This window comes from Salvia splendens, unplaced genomic scaffold (assembly GCF_004379255.2).
Source record: "Salvia splendens isolate huo1 unplaced genomic scaffold, SspV2 ctg750, whole genome shotgun sequence".
In the NCBI taxonomy this organism is placed as follows: domain Eukaryota; kingdom Viridiplantae; phylum Streptophyta; class Magnoliopsida; order Lamiales; family Lamiaceae; genus Salvia; species Salvia splendens.
The window spans coordinates 59,539-82,997 of record NW_024599423.1 but is presented as its reverse complement, the minus strand read 5'-3'; the positions used below and the strand labels follow the sequence as shown (position 1 = coordinate 82,997).

Below are 23,459 nucleotides of genomic sequence, written 5' to 3'. Positions count from 1 at the left end.
CTTCCTTGCTCATCAAGAACTGGCGTGGAATTGAACTCAACATGCCCACTAAATAATACTAATAAACCTGGATCTTGACTTTGATAAATTAAAAACCAAGCACAGCTATCCAATCCCAAATCACAAACAGCACATGGCTTCATGGGCCCGAATCCGCCTCTGGTGGCGGTGGGCCGTCGTTCTCTGCGGCGTGGCCGCCCTCCTCCTCCTCCTCATCTAACTCAACGCCCTCTTCGCCGAATACAAGAAGGTAGCAAGCTTGATGGCTCTTCAGCCCCCCCTCCTATCCTTCCAAGAGCTCGATCAAGTCGAGTACCTCACCCTCCTCTCCCCTTACGGCCTCAAACACCCTCAAACCATCAACCTCAACCACGAATTCCTCATCGAATATTCCCCCGCCCGCTCCCTCTTCTTCCCCAGCTCCTGGCACGGCACCTTCGATCCAACTAACACCAACACAAACGCCACCACCCGCTTCTTCTTGCCCGAAAAAATCTGGCTCGATACCGCCGGCAACCCCATCCAAGCCCACGGCGGCGGCATCCTCTTTGATCACACCTATTTCTGGTACGGAGAGTACAAAAACGGCAAAACCTACCAAGCTGAATCCACCGGCACCGCCCGCGTCGACATCATCGGCGTCGCCTGCTCCTCCTCCAAAGACCTCTGGGCGTGGAAGTTCGAAGGGATCGTGCTGGCGCCGCATCCCTCCGACCCCACGCACGACCTCCACAAATCCAAGGTTCTAGAAAGGCCTAAAGTCATATACAATGAGAAAAAAGCAAATATGTGATGTGGATGCATGTCGATGACGCCACGTACAGCAAGGCCGCGGCCGGGGTGGCTATAAGCGACCAACAGCCGCGACATGACCGTGTTCAAGGACGAGGACGACGGCGCGGCTTACCTGATCTACGCGTCGGCGAGGAATAAAGAGATGCACATTAGCCGATTGAGCGAGGATTATACAGATGTGGAGAATGTGACGGTGAGGGCGCTGATCGGAATGCACGGGGAGGCGCCGGCGGTGTTCAAGCACGGAGGGGTGTACTACATGGTCTGATAAGGGTATTTCCCTTATCATTATGCCGGAGGCGATAAACAAGATAAAAGTGAAGTCCCGAGAGGCGGAATCCCGTCGACAACTTAAGCTTAAACAAAGTGCGTAAAATAAAACAGAAAGAAACGTAAATTCATAAATTCATTCATTCGATGATTGAAAAGAATAACAATGACACCTATTTATAATGCTAATTACCCTAACTTAAAGAACAGGAAAATATCCTAAACATATATGGAAAAGATAGGACAAATTACTAAATAACTAATTAATAAAGATATGAGGATCTTCATATAGATATGCACGTATCAACTCCCCCACGGTTAAAATCCACCTTGCCCTCAAGGTGAGAACCATGACACAATGAAGAACATCGCGAACATAAGCTTTGGCGAGATATTCCCTCCTGGATCATACGCACAAGTCAGACCCCTTTTTTTCAATATTTTCATAATATGGCTGATTGCGCACTCCTTCTGAACCAATTCTCCAGTCTTTTGCTCTTCCATTTCCACTTCAAGGTCGTGCTCTTTTATCTTGATTGCAACAAGGCTCTGAATCTCCATCTTATTTTTTCTCGGCTTCTCAAGCAGCACCCTTAAATATTTTTCCTTCTTCTCTAACTTAGATTTAAGATCTTCATATTTTATCCCTTTCTCGATCAGCTTCGAAAAATCCTTGTTAACCTCTTTTCAGCAGAGTCATTCTCTTTCTCGTTCTGCTTCAACATCCTATTAAGTTCTATCAACCTCTTCTTCCTCGCACAAAGTTTTTCTTCACCATCGGACAGATTCACATCCTCTTATTTTTTCCTTGAGCTTGAGACAAATAATGGGGTTGTCATCGGCAGCGGTTGCAAGGGCTGCCAAGGTCTTGGTGCGGCATGGTAGGACGGCAGCTCAATAGACGATGATGTGCTTTGCTGCTGCGGTGCTCCTTGGTGGTAAGGCTGCTCAGGCAGAGGGAGATCGTAGTGTCGAAGGTGATGGCTTGGCGGTTGCGGCCAAGCATATGGCTGACGGTCCGCGTGTGGGCGCTGAGTGTAAGGCTGATATGCCTTCTGCCAATCAAGCTGGTCGGGGTATGGAGCGGGTTGTTCCCAACCGGAGGGCCGCCACTCTTGCGGTGGGTCCCAGCAGGTCGGGAGTTGGGTTCGAACCGGTTGTAGCTGTCGAGGCGACGCGGGCGGGTACCCATAAGTGTTAGGATTTTGGTGATGGGGTTGCGGCAAAAAGTACGGAGCAGGCCCATACGTCGGCTGCGGCTGCTGGTAGTAACGCTCCAGTGGCAGGTATATCTCTTGCTGATAAGGAGCCGATGGTGGCTGGTAGGGCTGGTAAGGTGGCTGTGCAACGGCGTACAGCGGGGGGCCGTCCGGTGGGTCAGGCTCGGGGCGCAACGGAAGGAGTGTGGCTGCTGCCCTATGCTCATGCTCCCGTAATCTGGTCTCTAGTCGGGCATGCCAAGCGAGGATATATTCCAACATTGCAGCTATTGAATTCAGTTGCAAGTTTTCGGATGCTTGCGATATCTCCGGCCATGAACAAAGATTGACTTCGGCCATGAGTTCGAGGATGAAAGCACCAATTTGATAAGGGTATTTCCCTTATCACAATGCCGGAGGTGATAAACAAGATAAAAGTGAAGTCCCGGAGGCGGAATCTCGTCGACAACTCAAGCTTAAACAAAGTGCGTAAAATAAAACAGAAAGAAACGTAAATTCATAAATTCATTCATTCGATGATTGAAAGGAATAACAATGACACCTATTTATAATGCTAATTACCCTAACTTAAAGAACAAGAAAATATCCTAAACATATATGGAAAAAATATGACAAATCACTAATTAACTAATTAATAAAGATATGAGGATCTTCATATAGATATACACGTATCATGGTCACGTCCGGGTGCAGCGGGTGGCTGCCCAATGAGGTGACCGTGGTTTGTTCATTTTTATTGCGGATAGGTGGAATCCGGCGAATTTGCGGGATTCGGGGTATTTGTGGCTGCCGTTGACGGTGAAGGCGAAGTTTGAGAGGTATGGGCCGTTTCCATTGTGGTCTAAAGTGGCCATATTTTGGCATGAGAGATGGAGGGCTTCTATTAAGGATAATGGAGAGACTTATTATGTATCTAAGCCCTTTAGCGCAGGGGATGATTTGTGAATCCTCTGTTTTCAACTCGATCTTTTATGTAATTTTTCATTTCAACTGATTATCAAAATATGGTACAGCTGTAGCTACTATTGCTGGGGTAACAACAGGGAATGTGCTAAGCAATCGACTGAATCCCAAACGTTACATGACCGACCTAAACTAAGGCTCTGATACTGATGCATTGATTCACACCAAAATTCCACATTAGTACTGAATAGTGTGCTTTATGGGTCAAAGCCTCATGGTTTTATTCTTGGGACACTTCCCAAAGGCCCGACCCTAACAAATGCACGGTTTTGTTTTTGGGACACTCTCAAAAGGCGTCACCGTCACACGCTAACGATGTAGGGGTTTGATTTTGCTTGCACATTTATTAAACATGAATAAAAATATACAACTCAATGTATTATGTAAAATAATGGAATCAGTTGTACATTGCAAATAAAAGGAGATGCAATTGAGAAGCAAGAAAGAGACAAGATAATATAGATAAGTTGTGTGTGTACAACAAACACCTTGTTGATTGATCATTCTTCCTCGACGATGGCTTCGATCCGGAGGAGGACGAAGCCGATGGCGACGCCAACGAGAGTGATGCCGTTCATGATGGCGGCGATCCGGAAGATCTCCGCGACATTACTGCAGGTGGAGGTGAGAGCGCCGCCGCCGCTCTTTCTCCCCTGCTGCTTCAAAGAGCTAACTATCTTTGCAAAAGACTGGTCGCTGGTGACAGAAAGGCCTAATGATGCCACGTGGTTGTGTGCCTTGAGCCCTCCGAATGAGTTGAGCCCGTTGATGTACCTCACTCTGGTTCGGCCCACGGATGGCCTGCTGGGGCCCACCACCGCCGCCACTGCCGTCACCGGAGATATAGCCGTTGCCATTTTGCTTGCAATCTGTTCAATAATCAATTAAATAAGGTGTTATAATTAAGTGAGTGAGTGAGTGAAGGAATTAAGAATGAATGAATGAATGTGTGTTGTTACCTTTGTTTGATGCAAGAAATTTGGGATGACGGGAATTGAATGAGAGGAGGAGGAGGAGTTTGTATGGGAGAGATATGATGTGAGTGTGGATAAGGTAGTGGAGAATATGTGAATGAGGCTCATTTTATAAGTAGTTTCCTCACCTCTTACCAGTGGCTACAAAATACATTGGCTTATTATTGGATTACTATTTGTACAAAGTTAATTTGTTTTTGCAAGTTGCAACTATTTCCCTTTACCTAAATTCATTTAATAATTAACAAAAAAATTTAATGTTCTATTAATAATGTCCTAATTGAACGTATTGTAGTCTTAATAAATTATATTGTTATAAATATACATAGATATTTTCAGTAAGAAACACCTATTCCGTTTGAAGTTTGAATCAACTGAATTGATTCAATCTCAAATTTGAAATTTCGACCAAATTTTCGATTTTTTGCATTGCACCAAAAGTAATTTACATGTACTAGTACTATAAATTTTCATTGGTAGTAGTAGTAGTACTATTTGTACTAAATTTTATAAGTACTTTTTTTTTTCTCCTTCGTTTACTATTATGTCAACAAAAATGAATAAACGAATTCAATATTTTACCTCTCCCAAAAAGCGTGTTGCAATTGAATCACAGCGCTTTCTACCAGTTGAATTGAAATTGAATATTAGCACCTCAAAGTCAAACCACTAAAATCTGTTGTAGCAGTTGTAAATGAACTTGCTTTCACCAGCATCCAATTCATGGCGCCAAAACGTTCTCAAAATACGCCTAGCATATTATTCAACTGAAAAAATGTCGCACACATCGATTCTCCAAAAGATCAGAGATACAAGGCCTCTGCATCAAGCCCACGCTCATATAATCGTGTCAAATCTCTCTGAAAATGTTTTCCTATGCAACAGGTTGATGAATGCATATGCCTCTTGCGGACTTGTATCGATATCTCAGATTATATTTTCTCAAATTTCGGACAAAAATTTGGTGTCTTGGACGATTTTGCTATCTGGGCTCACGAAAAATGACCGTTTCTTCGAAGCTGCTGAGGTTTTTAATGAGATGATGGTACTAAAAATTAGGCCGAATGAGAGAACAATTGCGACTGTTTTGCCTGCATTTGGAAAGTTAGGGAGGGTCTTGTTGGGGAAATCTGTACACTGTTATTGGAGACGGCGCAATTTTGGTGGTAATGTGTTTGTGGAAACAGGTTTGGTTGATATGTATTCAAAATTTGGGTGCATGAGGATTGCGAGGAATGTGTTTGACAATATGACTGTAAGAAATGTAGTCTCGTGGAATGCGATCATTTCGGGATACTCCAGTAACGGATATGGAGGGGAAGCGTTGCAGATGTTCAACTGGATGAGGAGGAATGGGCTGCCTGGGGATATTTTTACGGCGATGAGCTTGATTAGTGTGGAGGATTTCAGAGTAGGAGTAGGGATCCATAGCTTGGTGGTTAGAAGTGGATATGAGAATGATCCACTAATTAGAACGGCTTTGATGGGATCGTATATAAATGGAAATTTTGTTGATGATGCTTATCGTATATTTGAGGAGATCGGTAAGAAGGACTTGGTTGCTTGGACTTTGATGTTGAGAGGGTTTTCGAAGAGTGGAAATTGGAGAAGGACCCTTGAACATTTCGAGAAGATGATGGGAGAAGAGAAGATAGCGCTGGATTATGTATCTCTTATAACTATGCTTTCGGCTTGTAGCTGTTTCGGAGCTTTGGAGCAGGGAAGGCGAATGCACGGTCTGGTTTTGAAAATTGGTTTGCAAGATGATCTCTTTGTTGGTTCAGCTGTAATAGATATGTATGCTAATTGTGCAGGTATGATGGATGCAAAAAGATACTTTGGTGGTATGGTAGAGAAAGATGTTGCGTGTTGGAACACGCTGATATCTGGTTATGGCATGATTGGATGTGGGAATGAAGCCATAGACACATTCTTAAAGATGGATGGTTTGGGTCTAAGTCCAGATGAGTCGACGTTGGTATCAGTCCTGTGTGCTTGTAGCCATGCTGGCCTGGTCGAGCAAGGGCTCCGAATCTTTGATCAGATGACCAAAGTTTGGAACTTGATTCCTAATTTGAAGCACTATGCCTGTGTTGTAGACCTTCTTGGACGTTCTGGGCGAATAAATGATGCTTACTCACTCACGAAGAGCATGCATCTACAGCCGGGGGTTGAGATATACAGTTCTTTGCTTACTGCTTGCAAAATCCATAAGAACTTTGAGCTGGGAGACGAGATTGCTCAAAAATTTGTTGAGTTGAAACCTAATGACGCGGGGCACTATATATTGCTCTCAAACGTGTATGCTTTGGCTGGAAATTGGGATTGTGCAAGAATGAGTAGAGTATCTTTGAAATCGAACAACTTGAAGAAGAACCCTGGCCTTAGTTATATGGAGATAAATGGAGAAATGTTCACATTTATGGCTAGCCAAACCGACCATCCTCACTACCTAGAGATTAGGGACTTCCTTCAAGGCTTGATCTTGAAAATAAAAGCTGCAGGATACGAGCCTGACACCGACTCTGTGCTCCTAGATGTGTCGGATGATGTGAAGAGAGATATTCTGTTTCACCACAGCGAGAAGCTTGCTATTGCTTTTGGACTGATGAGGACTAAGCCGGGATCAGTAGTTCGGATCACAAAGAATCTACGGATTTGTGATGATTGCCACTTAGCTAGTAAGTTCGTCTCCAAAGTCTATGCGCGAGTTCTGATTATAAAGGATGCCAATCGCTTTCATGTTTTTCGTGATGGCATATGCTCCTGCAGAGACTGGTGGTGAATGTTGGATGCAGAGCAAACATTCTCCGATGTTCGATCTTGCTCTACTCCTTTTCAATAATTTAGAATTTGCTTGTTAGAATTTTTAGCACATTTTTTTACTGCAACTAACTATCTTATTGATCTTGAAATAAAACCCAGCAAATAATATGTTCAAAGCAAGGTAAAACTTTATCACATAATGCAAACTAAGGCTAAATAAGATCACATGATCAGTTCTATGGAAAATTCAAAAGATGCTAGTTACATTCTTTCATCTGAGAATGTGGAATTGCATCACTCTCTTCTCAACCAGCTCGAAAATGCAGACGTCACCTTTCTTGATGGAATGAGCATCTGCCAGGGCCTTCCATCCTCCACTCATAGCAAGATGATTGCCACTCGTGACGACAATAGTGACTGGCCAAGAAACCCCATCAGTGTCCATCAGCACCATTGGCTCTTTAGACAAAGACATATGCCTTCTCGAAAAGTAGTTTGGAATCACCTGCAACAAAACACATACAAGTTCTTGGTCATATCTGTTCATCAAATTTATAAAACCATTATTCAAGTGCATCTCACCAGTGTGCATTTGTGGCCAACATTGTAGCCTTTAATCTCGCGCCTGAAGAAAGGGAAAGATGAGGCGAAAGGAGGCGCGGAGGCGGCTGGCTGATCATATTTCTTGAGCCACCCATTGCTGCCATATATCTTCACATCAAAAGACATCCGACCATTGTATAGGAAGTGTGCCCACTCTGCTCTGCCTAAGTCGTGACTTTCGACGAAATGTGGCCATCCTTGGATGAGATAGACGCAGCCTTCTCTATGCTCCAGCTTCGTGTCCCAACTCCCACAGGGACTCCTCAGGGCCACCGTTTCAGTTTCCTCGGTTGCCAAGTGTTCGTCGAAAAACTTGGTCGGAATTTGCTGCACAATTTATATAATCACGAGAGAATCAATATTAGTATAGTCAAGATTTAGACACAAAGTGATTTTACAACCTACTTACTTACCAACTCTTTCAGATTTGCAAACCACATGATTTGGTAGAAGGAAGGCCTTGCGTCTGGACTTCCCCAACTTCCCTCTCCATCCTTAGCCTTCTCCATCCCAGAAAACCTTGATTGGAACCTTCAAATAAACTTGAGTTATGTGGAAAAACTGTAAGACACACACACACAGAGAAACCATGGTATGTTTGGTTGGTTTGAACAGCCAAAACATGGTATTCATGTAAGTGGGATTTTCATGATTTTAGAGATAGTATACTTTGGTAAAATCTTTAGACCTTTGCAGATGGAACCCAACAATTACATGTACTTGAGCTTTTTTATGAGCATCAACAAAACAATGAATTGGGATTTGGGAACAAGAGAAACAGGGAAGCAGTAGTTCATAATCAATATGCATAAGATTCCCAAAAGCTGATGCAAAAGATAATAGAATTGAGTGCAACACCATCACAAAGGAGTGGCTTGATTTTGTTAAATAACACATGAGTAGGCATATTCCAATTATTCAAACCCAAGTGAAATAATCAAAATAAATACCAAATCAACAAGAGAAGCCTAAAATTTCAGGTAGAGGTGTAAGATAGAATGAATTGCCGTTGTCGAACACGTTAGTTTAGGAATACTGAGGTCACAAAATCAGCCGTCGACCAAGCGCTGCATCAGCTCTGACCCCACGCTATAGCTGCTTCGTGTCCATGTAAGAGAAATGAGGAAGAAAACAGATTAGGGGAGAGGTAGAAAAAGCTTCATGAGAAAATTGAAAAAGAAGAAAAATTGCACTAGTTTGGAAAAGACGAGCTGTAAACCTAGGAAATTTATTTGAAATGAGTAGTGCTACAAGGTTTGGGGGTTTGCATTATTGGAAATGTGAATTTTGTTGAATTGTTTTGAACTTGCAGTTTTCATACATACAATGCAGGATGGGAAGAGAAAGAGAGAAAGAGCCATGCATGCACAATATAGCAACTTTTCTTTTTTATGTTTAAATAATTCGATTAAGATTTTAGCTGCAACCTACACTATAAATGAACTGATAAATAATTAAGGCCCATTACAGTTTACAGTTACAGTAGCGGTGAAAATTTTTGGTATGCCACTTTTCTGAATTTATTGTATGCATACATATGCAAAAATAAAAAAATGTGGCTGACTAAAATATACGTATATATGATGTTGTTTATATAATCGAACATTTTGTCTACGTAGTACTTTTTATTTGCCACTTTAGACATAATTTCTTGTGATTATGAGATAATTGAGAAAAATATCAAAATTATGATATAATTATAGACCATCTTTTTTAAAATTAGAAGTTAACCAAACTTAATGATTTTCTAGCAATTTGCAATTATCTTTTTTTTTAAAAAAAATCCACCTCTTGATCTCCTATTCAAATAAAATTGTTTGTCTTGAGATACAATAAATTAAAACTCTATTAACCTAGTAATAAAGTGGTCAATATGTTTTTGCTTCAGTTTCAAATTTGTTGTATAGCAATTTTTAAATTTAATGTTGCAATAACTAAATAAATAATTGTGAATATTTTTGGCATTTTAATTATGATGATCAGATGATGTTGCCATGTTTGTACAACGCTGCAACCTAACGTCATTGCTTGGTGCACCTATAAAGGTTGTCCTCTACTGATGCAATGGAGATGTTTATAATAACTCCTAGTTGGTAGAAACAAAAAATCTTCGATAAATTCAAAGTCGATAATAGTAAATCATTGTCACCTTTAACAGAGAAAATCGAGTTTACAGGGTACTTTACGTTTAAAATAACGTAAATGTACCTATTTTGTTATCTCTTCCATATATGAGAAAAACGCCAGCCACATTGGCGTGTTTATAAGTGCATATATGTAGTGGTCGTGATCATCACTCAGCTCAATCCTCAATTGATTTGATAAGCTTGTCTGCTTCCAAACCATTTCTTTCAACTCAGATGCGTCTGGTACAAATCCTAGATAATCCAGACACAGTTGCTTCACCGACTGGAAAGTGAAACGTGTGAGTCTCTGGCCTCCAACGTTCAATCAATGTGGTGATAAGATGGTGGTCAATGTCCTTTGGTTGACCACACCTCAATATACAGCCGAACCCCATCTGGTCCACTACTGCCAAAATATGGGTATGTATGGGAACATCCCAAATGATTCCTTCATATCTTCGACATCGTACGTCTTCTGATGGAACTCCTACCCATATATTATTAGAGACGTGTTGTCTCTGAAGATACAATACAGAAGGATCCGCAGGACCACATAAGAGCCGACGACGAGAAGTTGAAGATGAAGCCATAATTTACCTACACAACATTCACAATTCAAATTAAACAATAAACAAACTTAAACAATTTCAATAATTACAATTTAATCCACTATCACAAAATGGAACACCAATATCAAATAATGCACAATACACAAATTCACCTACACAACATTGCACAAAATCATAGCACAATTCACCTACACAACATTAACAATTCAAATTAAACAATATACATCAACCTAACAATTTCAATAATTTGTCACTAGGGTTTAGGTTTATAAGCCAAATAAAACCCACATAAACCAAGTCAATTTGCCCAATTTTTAAGCTATAACAACACTAGAGTTTAGGTTTATAATCAAATTTATACTCTAACTAAACACCAATATCTCAACTATCTCAACAATACACAAATTCACTTAAACCCAAACAATGCAACATCAATTTACAACCCAAATAAACCTAAATAACAACAGTATTCAATTACTCTAATATTGTCAAAAATAAGCATACTAACCGGAAATTTATCAAATACGGGGAAGAATAGCACCGATTGATGGAGGGAGGGTCAAATCACCGATTTCGGGGAGGAGAGGTTGAGAGAATCACGATTTGGGGAGGAGAAGATGAAAAACCCGGACGAAAATTTGATGTGTGTGCAGTGTGTTTCGCGTTTTGGGGATGAAGACTGATATAGCGGTTCTGACATAACAAGCCGATACCGTTGGCGTGTTTAATAGGAAACGCCAGTTCCGTTGGCGTGTCTACTGTAAAACGCCAATACGGAAGGCGTGTCTAACTTGAACCACGCCACGCCGAATATCTCTCTCAGTTGAAACACGCCGGTAGTGAAGGCGTTTTTTAACAAAAACACGCCAACCATCTTGACGTGTTTTAACAAATACCGTATTTCAATAAAATACGACGACATACGGTTCTAAATTGTAAAACGCCAAAGCGGGTGGCGTCTTCACTTATAAACACGCCAATGTGGGTGTCGTTTTTCCCATATATGGAAGAGATAACAAAATGTGTACATTTATGTTATTTTAAACGTAAACCACCCTATAAACCCGATTTTCTCCCTTTAACAAGTTAAGAATTCTGATGTTGAGGCCATGATTTACTTGTTGGCATCTTGCAATATTAAATTTGATTATGATTTGTCTTACCGAATTTGATTATAAACCGTTACCGTATTAGAAAGGAATTGTTACTTTAAGTTATTAAAGATTTATGTTTGTTGGAGAAAATATAAATACAGTATTATCTTGCAGTTTTATTTTAAGATAACACGAGACAAAATGATTGAAGTATTTTGCCTGTCCGAGAGAAAAAGTTTTTCAGTAATAGAAATTATTATTTTTATAAAATGAATTAAATGATAAAAGTCATTTTTATGCGACAGAGTATTGAAATGAAGGTCGTGTTTTGGGTTTTAATTTGAGAGTTCTTATAATTGAAATAGATTTTTTAATTGAATTATGACGTAAAGTTAACATTATGAATTCAAGATCTTCACCTTTTACAGTTGCACAAGGAACCTCCTCCCCTCAATCCCGCCCTTCCCTTTTCATTGATTTTCTACATTTCCTGTGATTATCTCTCTCTTCCACAATTTCACACGTAAACCGCCAATTTCAAGTTTATTTTTGGAGGTTGAAGAAGAAGCCATTCTTTTAAGGAAATCACAGGAATAACGATACCATATTTGATTTCTGTGAGTTAATTTAATCATATTGTTTTGAACACCTAATGTTTTAACATAATTGATCATACGATGTGGTTTTCTCATCGGAATTCTGTTTTGATCTTCACCGGACGTGTATTTATTCAATCTGAATCCAACACGATATGGATGATTCTTCAATAAGTGTAACTGTGGTATTGAATCGTAGGCGATGAATCCGAATCCGGCGACAATGGCGGCAGCATGGATGATGATTGCAGCGTTGACGCTGATTCCGGCCTACGCCGGCGACACGAATCCGGTATTCAGCCCATGTACGGACACAAGAGTTCAGAAACACGACGGATTCACCTTCGGCCTCGCGTTTTCTTCAAGGAACAATTTCTTCTTCAACGACATTCAGCTTTCCCCCCTGCGATTCTCGCCTCTCCCTCGCCATCAACGGCGCCGAGCTCTCCGTTTTCAGGCCCAAGGTCGATGAGATCACTCTGCTTACCATCAACAGCACCACCTTCGATCCTGTGAGCCATTGATTCATCACTCATTTGTAGCAGTTATGTTTGTTTTGTGATCAAATTAGTTAGTCATATGCAATTGTTGTTCAGAGCAAATTAGGTGGTTAAATGGCGGCTTTTGCATTGATTCATCATTCATTTGTTGCAGTCATGTTTGTTTTGTGATCAAATTAGTTATCTGCAATTGTTATTCAGAGCAAATTAGGAGGTTATATGGTGGCTTTTGCTGGACGAAAGTATGCAGCTCGATCCCTCCCTATATTCGTCGCTGACGCCAGTTACATCGTCACCAGCTTCACCATGGTAACAACTCTAGCTAGAAGAGTTGGTAGTTTGTTTAAAAATGTTATTTGAACTTGAATATATGATGTTGGCAGGTTCTTGAGTTCCAAAAGGGCACCCTGCAGAATTTGTACTGGAAGAAATTCGGCTGTGGGTCGTGCAGCGGGAGCTCGGTCATGTGCCTCAACAACACAGACTGCGCGGTTAAGAAGTCCAGCTGTAGAAGCAACGGAGGCTCTATAGCTTGTGATGTAGGGATACAGTTGGCCTTCTCAGGTACTGATAAGAACTACAACGTGCTCAACTCGTGGTACGAGGTGGCAAATCTCCGGCAGTACTCCCTCTACGGCCTCTACTCCGATCTAAGTAGCTCATTCAGTGGCATCTTCTGAGATTACTACGTTGTACATTTAATACTGTATTAGCAACCTAAGCATTATCCCACAAAATTCTGAGGAATGTATTTGATGCAGGGATGCAAACCTTGCACTCACACATGCATAATTTGTCTACATATTATTTAAATTGAATGTGTATCTTAATTTCTCCCGTCAGTTGAGACAGAGGAATCTACGGATTTAGGTTTTTATCTGTCCCAATAAAACCAAGAAAATAGGTAGAAACCAAAGCAGAAGTCACAAATGTGCACAGCTCGTGCTTTTTAGGCTGAACGACAACATGCTCAAGTAGGTGACCTTAACCTTTTTATTTGAAACACCTAAAGCTCTTCGAATGTCGAAGAAACAATTGTACAGAGGATAATATGATCTTTTTCCTTCTCTTTTTCGAACATCCCTCACAGAGAATATAAACAAAAATAGACAACTGTACATAGCCTATTTATGCATTTGGTACAACAAAATTGGAACTGATCCAAAGTCAGTGTCCATCTTCAGATAGTGAGTTAGAACTAAACAAGATTTTCTTCTATACTGGTTGATATCGTGACTGTTCGTGGATATCCAAAACAAGCTCCCGCAGCTCAGGGAAAATTGATAGCAGAACAAGTTCCAGTATTCCATAACTGAGTTGCTTCAGACAAACTGTGGACTGCAAGTCATTGAAGCAACAAGATTTAATGCCAGAAAAGCAACACTAGACAAACACACACTTGCACGCATATTCTCATAGGCAAGCCTAGAGGTAGCATAAAAACAGCCTCAAGGTACTTAATGGTATGAACCATGTAGGAGAGAGAGGATAAGTGTTATACCTGAAGAAAATAGTAGAGATCTCCAGTGCACTGTCTGTACTGCTTTTGCCCAATCAAACTGACTAAAGTGGTTGGAGCACCATCTACCAGAAAAGGGAATGAGATACTTTGTAATTTTCACTTTGAGGATGGAAAGTCAATCAAAATGCAAATCTGTATAATATTATCATGCTGTCATAGGAATGGTAACAGGAAATTCCAGCCAAAACCTCTTAACCAGAAAATTCATCTCCAAGTGACAGCTAAGGGCATCAAGGAAGTGTTCTAATAACGAGGAAAGGATAAGGAAAAAAAAGGTCCATGTAGATGCACCCTAGAAAAACCAAGCGTGTGAGTAAGATGAGAAAAATCATCTCACAGTGACAACTAGGGGCGCCAGGCAATTGTTTTCATAACGAGGAAAGGATAAGGAAGAAACAAATGGAACAAGTAGATAAACCCTATAGAAACCAAGTGTGTGAGTCAGATGAGATATATCCACTGATAATGCAACAAAGTTGAATAGAAAAATGCTACTGTATGTGGGAAAGACATAATATATGGTACCATCCAGGGGTATCGAGAAATGCAAAGGGCCAGTTTAGTTTGAAAGATTATATCTCATGATTGAATGTGTATTATGTTTGGTTCATTAGATTGAACCTCACAACTTAATCCTAGATGGATAATCATATGAAAGAGTCATAGTCAACCCCCTCCAACTAAAATAATCTCCTAACTTAATCCTAGATGGATAATCATATGATAATGAATCATAGTAACTGAACGGCACCAAAGAAGATTGAGTCAAAACACTATTACAATGAAGGCTGTATAGCAGAATTACTTGTCCAACTTATAGGCTAAACTAGCAACGACTGATTACTACATTCCTAACTTAAGACAACTGAATTTATAGTATACAATACAACAGAAAAATATTGTTTTCTCTTAACAGGAGGAAAAAAAATACCAAGATACTTACCGAATAACAACTTTTTCACATAGCTAGCTCTACGAGCAGCTTCCAGCTGTCGCTCAAAAGACCTTGATTGTGTAGTGCTCATACCACCTGGTTGTTTTGTAGCTTGCGGAGATTTTTGAGTATCTTTCAAAGTATTCCTTTGAGCACCCAATTTTCGGAAGAATGTGCCTTCAGGCCAGAGAATCTAATGAGAAGATGATAAGGGTCAGATGAGGTCTTCTCAGAACAGGAAACACAGAGGAGCAGAATCAAAATATTGAACAAAAGTTGAGTTATATGGAAAATAAACAATTGCTCGCTGATATTACCTAAAGTTAAGTTTCATTAAGAAAAATATGTTATCAATAGTGAAAACGTTTTAATCTCCAGTTCATCATTTAATTCCACTGAAAAGGTGTTGCAAGCTCAAGTTGTATAACATCATCAGATTGATACATACGTAATACAAATATGAAATATTAGAATCCTTACAAGTAGAAGCTACGCTACATCAGGACACAAGCATCATATTAAAATAATGAAACTTACATCCTGGACCGCTCGAATCCCTTGTGCAACAACATCGTCTCTACAGAGCCTCCGGATTTTCCTCAAGAGCCAGTCATCAATGGCATCTTCCATGACGAACTGCAGTATTTGTTTTGATATCCACAATACCTGTCTCCTACAATCAGAGTTGATACATATGTCTGGCTTAAGGCTTGGATGATCGGATTTATGACAACATGTTCTTATTAGTAAAAGTCAGTGGATACATTGGTTGATTGCATAAATCAATAAACATAATTTTCAAGAGTACTCTTTCCAGATTTACCAGCTATAAGGGCTTCAATTACTTCAGTGTATCACTTTGTTCTTAGTAGTGAAGTCCTACCCTTCTTCTCATTCTATTTTACCCTTTACCATTAGTATCTTTTTTTGAGTGAGTGAGTGAGTGGTGTGTGATTTCCAGAAGAAATCATATAGATAAGCTGAGAGCCTGTAGATGCAGGTTCTGAAGTCAATGTGCTATATTATCCAACTTACATCATAGAGTATTTTACATTGCTAAAATCAGCATAATTCAGGAATGAATCACAAATGCCACAGCCATTTTAAATTTCTGGATCTCACAGATCTTGCAAGTGTGCATGTTAAGAGTCCAAAACTTCTTCACATGCAACAAAAGCTAAGTTAGTCAAAACAGTGGCAGAAACATTATATGAGAGAAAATATTCACTTCAACCCAAAAAGTTTACTCAACTAGTCATTTCAATGATCAAAATCATTAAAAACTGAATATAGTTATATATGATAGCAAAATACTGATAAGAACAATTTGACATATTACTGCTAAAGCAAGTTGAAAAAACCAATGTATGCAAACGAAATATCACCTCAGCCAGCCCCTTTGTTTGAGTTGAAATACATTATCAACTAAATCCAGAACAGGAACACTTAATTTTGGTGACATCCACTGCAAGGAACATTTAATGTCAATCAGAGAATGCATAACCAAGACCGTGAAACAGTGATATTGATTGCATATCAGACACATGTGCAACAATTGCTTAGTTTCTTCTTTCTCTGTTTCCCATTTACAGTAGTAAATAAAGAGTTACAGGATACTGAGACTTGAGAGGGTGGTGCATTAAAGAGTATTTTATGCAAATGAACATTTTAGTAATATCAGTTTTAATATGGTCTTGAAAACTAAAACAGAAACAACATTGTCAAGATTATGGGGAGAAGGGTGCACTACCAATGTACAAAAGAAGGAAATGAGAAGTACCTCTGGGGGCACCCCAGTAAGAGAATCTTGATGAATGTATGTTGTGGCTAGATTAGACTCGATATATCTGTCAGAGTTTGATGTGGATTTCAACCACAAACTTCGTCTTTCATCTGAGTGGAAGTTCATGTCATCTGTATCATGTTTAACAACCTTCTGTGGTAACCCCTTTGAGGTTGACTCATGGTCTGAAATCCACCCTCTAGATTGGCTTGCAGCTTCTACATCCTGATCCCAAAGGTTAGATCTTTATCACCTGTGTCGTTGTCTGAGAAACTGTCGGCTGATGGCCAATTTATTTATATCGTCCACATTCCGGGACAAGTTTTTGCTTGTAACAAAAAAACCTTGCTCAACTGAAGATGAAGGTGAGCCAGCAACTTTCGACCTAAGGCCATCAGAAACCCCTTTGGATTGACATAATATATCATCCACAGCATCATCCATGTTAACTGTTTTTAGTACATACTAGGGAATTTTAGAATATTGCTTATAAATTGAAAATCAAGTGTTTAAAAGACAAAATACTACTAACAAGAATGATGTTAGCTCCCATGATAATGTGAATTGGCAAATTATTCAACTTCAACAAAATTTAGCATCTAGTTTTTGTAAAACTCCATGAAAATTCAAACCTAGTATAGGATTAATTGATTATCAGGGTTAGATTATATTTATAATTAACTTAGTTGATAACGAGCCTCTCTAGCCAATTTACAACGGCCAGGGGACAGTGATGAACAAGCTATTATTGTTATATGGATTCTAATGAAGCATGGATGCTCACAGATAGACTAATGGAACTTTCATAGACAGCTGATGACATGAAAAAGATCTAATAAGAGAAGGTACATACCTGTCAGAGGCTTCATCACAGATGAAGATTCCTCAAAGGAGTAATTCTTCATTGATGAAAAACTAGAGTTAGTTAACAAACTATACACAATGTATATGCTTATAACAGATAAATAAATGCATACATTAGAGGAAGCACAAAGAAAATCCCACACTTCATGTTGCTCTGCTACATTAGCAATTGATAAGAGATCCTGTTAAAGACAGAACATCAGGGCAGTAAGCAAGAAAATTGATTATGTAGCAGAAGGAGTACGATAATCATACTTGAAGATACTTGTCTAGCTGAATGCAGCGTTGGTGAACAACATCTTCTGTACTTGAAGAGAACATCCTTTTCGGAGGCAAATGTAATGTATAATTGGGAATATCCTTAAGATGCCTATGCAATCTCACAAAGTTTCGATACCTGTACATTACATATCCCAGCAAAGGGATTAACTATGGAGCTATAAGCGATCAAATCTGAGAACTTTCACATGGTCATGAAGCCAATGCAGTTGCAAGCAGGGATCTAAATCTCATTGGGTAGCATATCAGACGATGGCCTAGCTGTTAGTGTTTTTAAATTCAATTTTAGTTTTTATACAACTTTTTAGTCTGAATACTGTCAAAAATAACAAGGAATACAAAAACCACCTGCATTTTTCCTTTTTATGAATAGAAGAATAAAGAATCTGACTAGGACAGAAAGCCGTCTGGCTAAGTAGTTCATACTAGCAATTTAACACAGGTTACAAGACGAAGCAGCAATATGTTGTCAACATAGTGACATGACCTACCTCCTTTTCACAAACCAAGTGGTGCCGTCAGCATCTGTAACAGCGATCAAGTAAACTGCAAAAGATTTCGAACCAAGTTTCTGAAAGTACGCTCCATTTACCTGCAGCGTCAAAGATCTCTCATCATCTATGGCATAGCTTATCACTAGGAAACAGTAAATAAAGGTAGTCTAGAAATGCTCTGACAAGCTCAAGCCTTGTCATCAAGAAACCGATAATGTAACGCATGAATCCTGTAAAGCTACTTTTTCTTGAACGTATGAAAGTTCAAATTCGGTAAATATGTGCACCACAGAAAGAATCTCTGCCATACCTGACATCTAAGCTTTGAAGCATGCAGTCCTTCACAACGTAATTCAATGTCCATTTTGCTCATCAGGTTATGTACATTAAGTTTTTTACCATCTGCATTGTAGAACTCATCAATGATAGGTGTGCTTCCTTCACTTGTATACATGTCTTCCAGGTTTGACTGAACTGTAAAGGCAGGGGTGACTGAACTGAGCTCATTTCCGTTTTCATGGGAAATAACAGCAGCGTTATCCACTTCATGCACAGAAGCATCAATATTCAAACCAGTGGAGTAAGATTCCTGCATTGGCCCTGGGTGGTAACTGCATTGAAACTTTTTCTTTTATTTGAGGATCATTTCCAGACTTCTGTCTTGGTGCTTCAGTCACCAACTCATATGGTCCACTTAAGTAGTCCTGAACTCCTAGAGCAGCTTTTTTCTGGATTTTATTTTTGTTGTTAATTCCAATAGTCAGCACGTTTTCAAGAGTTTCAGGCATAGGAACATCTGTTCTTCTCTGAGTTGCATCTTCAAATGGTTTAGCCCACTCACCATGTCGAATATGAGTTGGTTCACCCTCAGTCATGCTAGATAAAGAATCGCCTGAGCTACCTGTCTCATATGGTACCTTGTCATGATCCAGTCGAGCCAACGATAAACTAGTCTCTTGATTGTTCAAAGATGGTATTTTTCTCAAATTAGATTCATTGCTTTGACCAAGTTCACTTGAAACTTGGTGTTCAGGGTTATCACTCGAGGATTCCCTGGACTCCTCGTTGTTGTATGCAAGGACAATATATTCAATCAACTCATTAATATACCTGGGGGTGTGTGTGAAATCATTAGATTACACAAGGAAGTAGCAATTAAAAACCTACTTAAAGATGATAAAAGGATCATAGCATGATTGAGAGTGGCGACCATTATAACTAAACAGGAACTCTCCAAAACAAAAGTTACAATAACATCTAATATAAGTAATAAACCCGTACAGCAAGATCAATGTTTTCAAGTTACCTACAATTTTTTCAACTAATCTTAACTAACTGATAGAATTGAGTAAGTTATTCATTACAATGTATTCGATACATTTGATCAAATAGTAACACAACTAGATTGAAAGTCTCCATGCTCCATGACATTATTTGCTTCCTAATGCTTCAGATAGACAACATATTTACTGATCCCTAATGCAAAGGGTTCGCCGAGTCCTGCATGATCTTTTGAGTAAGTTTTCAGTTCCACATTTTCAATTAAGTCAACCATTTGCACATGCATAACAATAAAACCATAGATTATGTGGGCATTTTCCTTATCAAATCCCAAATTTTAATGTCTGCAATGGATGCCAAATATACTGATATGACTAGCTTGTTTTCATGTAGCAATTAGCTCTTACCCCTTCGCTCAAATGACAACTGTCTATTAACTAGTAAGTTGTCACATAACTTGGATATAGGTCCTAACATTCCGCGCATGGTTGTAAAGTTAATGAATCTAAAAAATACCAAATGCTGGCTTTGTGACTTTCTATCTGTGGGATTATTCATTATCATAAGAGCATCTCCAAGGGGAGGGTAAATGGAGAGGTAAAGAGAAATAACTACCATATTTACCTCTTCTTCATAAAATTTCATGCTCCAAAGGAAAGGGTATTTGAGGAGGTATTATACTTTCTTTCATTTTGAAAAGGTATCTTTACCTCTTGATAGAAAAGGTAAAAGTTAGTTATTTTGTTTGCCTTTTTAATTTACCTTCTTTCCTTGGAGTCCATTACTTTTTAAGAAGGTATAATAACCTTTTTGAGAAGGTAAATGAGAAATATACCTTCTCAATATACCTTTCTCCCTTGGAGATGCTCTAATGTATTCCAGTTTATTCTATCTAATATAATCATATTGAGCAAGTGATTGTCTTTGCCAAACTTGTTTTCTACATATTTATTTAGTTGAAAATTAATGTAATACACCTCTCTAGTTATTGCCAACATGCTATCATCAGGCAAAATATGCTTTTCCATAATTTTAAGGAATCAGGTAGCCATCTATTTCTGCGTAACCTCGGGTGATGGGCCGATCCAAACCATCTGAGACTAAAAATGCATATTTCTGCGTAACCTCGTGTGATGGGTAGGAAGCACAAACCAACTCTGTTCTTAGTAAAAAAAAGAACATAGAAATAGAATCTTACGAGGGACTTGCGAAATTCATAAGGGGTTGCACCACCAAACAAGTTAAGAGTTCGCGAGTAATGCAGCGGACTAGAGGGCATTGAGCTTCCCTTGGTCTCAGCACAACCGCCAAAACTCCAGACATGAGCCGCTGAAGAACCTAAAATACTACTATAAACTATTAGATATCACAAAATATTAACCAAGAAACAAGGAAAAAATAGTAAGGCAAGTAATCCTTCTGAATAAGAAAGCTTCTACACCTTGTATTCACTATCTGGTGATATCAAAGCAGGGTGGAGCTCCTTAGAGGCCAGGAGATGGTGTCTCAATCTTTCATCCCTTTCCTCAGAAGACAATGTTACCATAACATCCGCACCAATAGTGTCCTGGTTCCTTCTGAAGAGATCAAGGTGCTCGCCTATCAGGTTTACTACATCCCTGGAGGGTAGCAGAAAGAAAGGTCACTTGCTCATCATCAATATTATTCAGCTTCCATCATTTTACAACTCTATCAAACTACACATACACAAGACTGACAATACCTTGTCAGCAGGTCAACAAGGTTTGATTCTTTGATTCTAGCAGATACTTCTCCAAGAAAATCCATGATTATAGCATGCATTAGTTCTGGTGCCTCTCTGTCAGGGGTAATTCCAGAATACCAAAAATCCGTGACGAAATCATGTAAAAGTTTGTTGACGAAATCTTCAATAGCAGCTTCCACAAGAGGCGAATCTATTTTTCTCCACTTTTTGGGGGGTGGCGGAGTAGTTAGCCGAGAATCGTTTACTGATAGCTGCTTGTTTTCCAAGTGTGATAAGTACGAAGCTGTCCTGTTATTCCGAACCTTCCATTGGAATTCCACCTCATTTAACAGAATTCTCAGTCCAGAGATCAAGAGTATGGCTATGGGAATATTCATTAGCATTGATTTACTACTATCTGCAAGTAACAATACAATGCAGCTCACTTAGTTGCAGGAAAATAAAAGAGCGTAGAACATTTTATGGTTCACAGAATGACTAAAACACGCATTGAGTTATCAACATGATCAAATGAATCAAAACTCAATCGCTCAGTGGAAAACCGATGCAAGATCATGAAATTAAAGAAAAGTGGAAATGAATTCAAGTACTTACGCGTCAAGAAGTAAGACACTGCGAATATGCAGAGAGTCCACCACACAGCTCGAAGCTTAGCTTCTTCAATAAGATGCTGTATACTCTCCATCGCTTTACTCATGATTTGCAACCCTAAAATCTCCCCTTCTCTCAACTACAAGTGAATTTAATGGCTGAGAAACTACTGAATGACCTAAACACAGCGTCAGAATCCAAAAGTAATCTTTCTGAAATGCACAAACGATTCTGCCAGTTTTTCTTCGAATTTTGGATGACAAGAAAACAAAATTGAAGCATTTCCTGAATCCAAACTGCGAGTAACTATGAGTCGTATGACTCTCTCTCTCTCCTTCTTGTTCTAGTCTTGGCTGCCAGTTTGTGGGGAGGGAGGGAAAAAAAGGAGAATACTGGGTACTGTTGTAACCGCTAGAGCCGAATTGACGATTTTACCCTTGCTGTTGAAAGGATTAATGAGTTGGTTAGATCAGTTAACTAGCAATTAGTAGTCACTTAGCTCTAGATTGTGCCACGCGGACTGTAAATCCAACGGTTCAATTATAAACAGATTTCTGATTTGTAATTTTCTTTCTTTTTTCAAAGCTTGGAACTCCATTCTTCAAAGCTAAGCTCCAACTCAATCAGTTGCAAATTTGCAATGGCGTGTTTTCTAGTTTGTATACATTTGACGGAAAAATAGAGACAGCGGTCCGCAAAATAGAAGTGTTTCTGAACTCCATCTCTCAAGTCAGTTTTTTCATCTCCAATTGGCGGCGCGAAACTGATTTGGGAAATGGGGTTCAGTTACATCTTCCAATCGGAGCCAAATCGACTTAAGAGATGGAGCTCAGCTAAATCTTCGCTTCAATTGAGCAATCTGAAGGTGATGGAGGTATTTACATTTTCATCCAGATTAAGTTTGGCTATTTTTCTAATGAGTAAGCGGAGCTAGTCCGTGTTTGGTCTGATTAAATAGTTAATCATCTACGTTTTCTTCTCGTTCATGATTTCAGTGTAGAGCCGAGAGACATTGAGATGCTGATTTGGCCCATGAATATGTGAGATGATGAAATATTGGTTTTTGGACAAAAGTATCATTTTTTATGTAGTATCCAGTCCAGATAAACAATTTCCCGTTCCAACTCTATGTAGATGCATGCTATACTAGGTGAAATTGTTAGTGTGTGTATGAGCATTTTCTGTACATTTGAGGAGAAAGTTTGCATATTTTCGAATTAGAAATACATCAAGACGGTGCCTTAGCTTGCTTCTGGCAAATTTATTGTCAGTGACTGAATGTTCAATCATTAATTCTGTTCCCAGTTGTTAGGGCATCAGTAACCCCGTCCCCATTTCCGGCCCCAAGTCCCCTCCACGTCATCATTCCTCTACAGTTGCGGCCCAGGCCCCAACTGCTGTAACCCTGCAGGCCGCAACTCGGGCCGCAACTAATAAATGACACTATTCACAACTCCAACCTATTTAACTCGAAAACGCAATTCGTTGAACAATTGAAACCGGGAAAAT

General features: G+C 39.4%; 4 protein-coding genes, 1 long non-coding RNA gene and 2 pseudogenes across 5 annotated transcripts; 4 read left to right on the top strand and 3 right to left on the bottom strand.

Annotated features, from left to right (window-relative positions):
* The first annotated feature begins 174 nt into the window (after nt 1–174).
* Nucleotides 175–1,063, top strand: LOC121791226 (annotated as a pseudogene).
* A 2,531-nt stretch (nt 1,064–3,594) lies between these two features.
* LOC121791217 lies at nt 3,595–4,342 on the bottom strand. Its single transcript, XM_042189241.1, has 2 exons — nt 4,208–4,342; nt 3,595–4,117 (listed from the first exon to the last, which is right to left on the bottom strand). The coding sequence occupies exons 1-2, from the start codon at nt 4,328–4,330 to the stop codon at nt 3,749–3,751; spliced, it is 492 nt and encodes a 163-aa protein (XP_042045175.1). The 5' UTR covers nt 4,331–4,342; the 3' UTR covers nt 3,595–3,748.
* Nucleotides 4,343–4,958: 616 nt separating this feature from the next.
* LOC121791220 (pentatricopeptide repeat-containing protein At3g57430, chloroplastic-like) lies at nt 4,959–7,139 on the top strand. Its single transcript, XM_042189242.1, has 2 exons — nt 4,959–5,958; nt 6,037–7,139. The coding sequence occupies exons 1-2, from the start codon at nt 4,998–5,000 to the stop codon at nt 7,005–7,007; spliced, it is 1,932 nt and encodes a 643-aa protein (XP_042045176.1). The 5' UTR covers nt 4,959–4,997; the 3' UTR covers nt 7,008–7,139.
* Nucleotides 7,140–7,259: 120 nt separating this feature from the next.
* On the bottom strand, nt 7,260–8,688 carry LOC121791225 (B3 domain-containing protein REM6-like). The gene is made up of 4 exons (XM_042189247.1): nt 8,542–8,688; nt 8,005–8,122; nt 7,571–7,918; nt 7,260–7,493 (listed from the first exon to the last, which is right to left on the bottom strand). Exons 2-4 carry the CDS (start codon nt 8,098–8,100, stop codon nt 7,260–7,262), a joined length of 678 nt encoding a protein of 225 aa, XP_042045181.1. The 5' UTR covers nt 8,101–8,122; nt 8,542–8,688.
* Nucleotides 8,689–11,794: 3,106 nt separating this feature from the next.
* LOC121791222 lies at nt 11,795–13,289 on the top strand (annotated as a pseudogene).
* A 176-nt stretch (nt 13,290–13,465) lies between these two features.
* On the bottom strand, nt 13,466–22,230 carry LOC121791224. The gene is given in 16 exon segments (XM_042189246.1): nt 13,466–13,814; nt 13,978–14,060; nt 14,942–15,125; nt 15,470–15,605; nt 16,318–16,397; nt 16,713–17,164; nt 17,569–17,614; nt 17,693–17,761; nt 17,835–17,976; nt 18,350–18,450; nt 18,663–18,963; nt 19,007–19,462; nt 20,832–20,971; nt 21,075–21,252; nt 21,357–21,756; nt 21,954–22,230. Coding segments are annotated over 16 exon segments (2,994 nt in total). The 5' UTR covers nt 22,057–22,230; the 3' UTR covers nt 13,466–13,691.
* Nucleotides 22,231–22,735: 505 nt separating this feature from the next.
* Nucleotides 22,736–23,243, top strand: LOC121791219. The gene is made up of 2 exons (XR_006048496.1): nt 22,736–22,824; nt 22,946–23,243. It is a non-coding gene; the product is annotated as an uncharacterized LOC121791219 (long non-coding RNA).
* The last annotated feature ends 216 nt before the right edge of the window (nt 23,244–23,459 follow it).

Coding starts and splice junctions, on each gene's coding strand:
- LOC121791217 (XM_042189241.1), bottom strand. CDS start 4,330: ATGAGCCTCATTCACATATTCTCCACTACCTTATCCACACTCACATCA. Junction 4,118..4,207: donor ATTTCTTGCATCAAACAAAG/GTAACAACACAC, acceptor ATTATTGAACAG/ATTGCAAGCAAAATGGCAAC.
- LOC121791220 (XM_042189242.1), top strand. CDS start 4,998: ATGTCGCACACATCGATTCTCCAAAAGATCAGAGATACAAGGCCTCTG. Junction 5,959..6,036: donor GCAGGGAAGGCGAATGCACG/GTCTGGTTTTGA, acceptor CTAATTGTGCAG/GTATGATGGATGCAAAAAGA.
- LOC121791225 (XM_042189247.1), bottom strand. CDS start 8,100: ATGGAGAAGGCTAAGGATGGAGAGGGAAGTTGGGGAAGTCCAGACGCA. Junction 7,919..8,004: donor TTGCAAATCTGAAAGAGTTG/GTAAGTAAGTAG, acceptor TAAATTGTGCAG/CAAATTCCGACCAAGTTTTT. Junction 7,494..7,570: donor TTGGCCACAAATGCACACTG/GTGAGATGCACT, acceptor GTTTTGTTGCAG/GTGATTCCAAACTACTTTTC.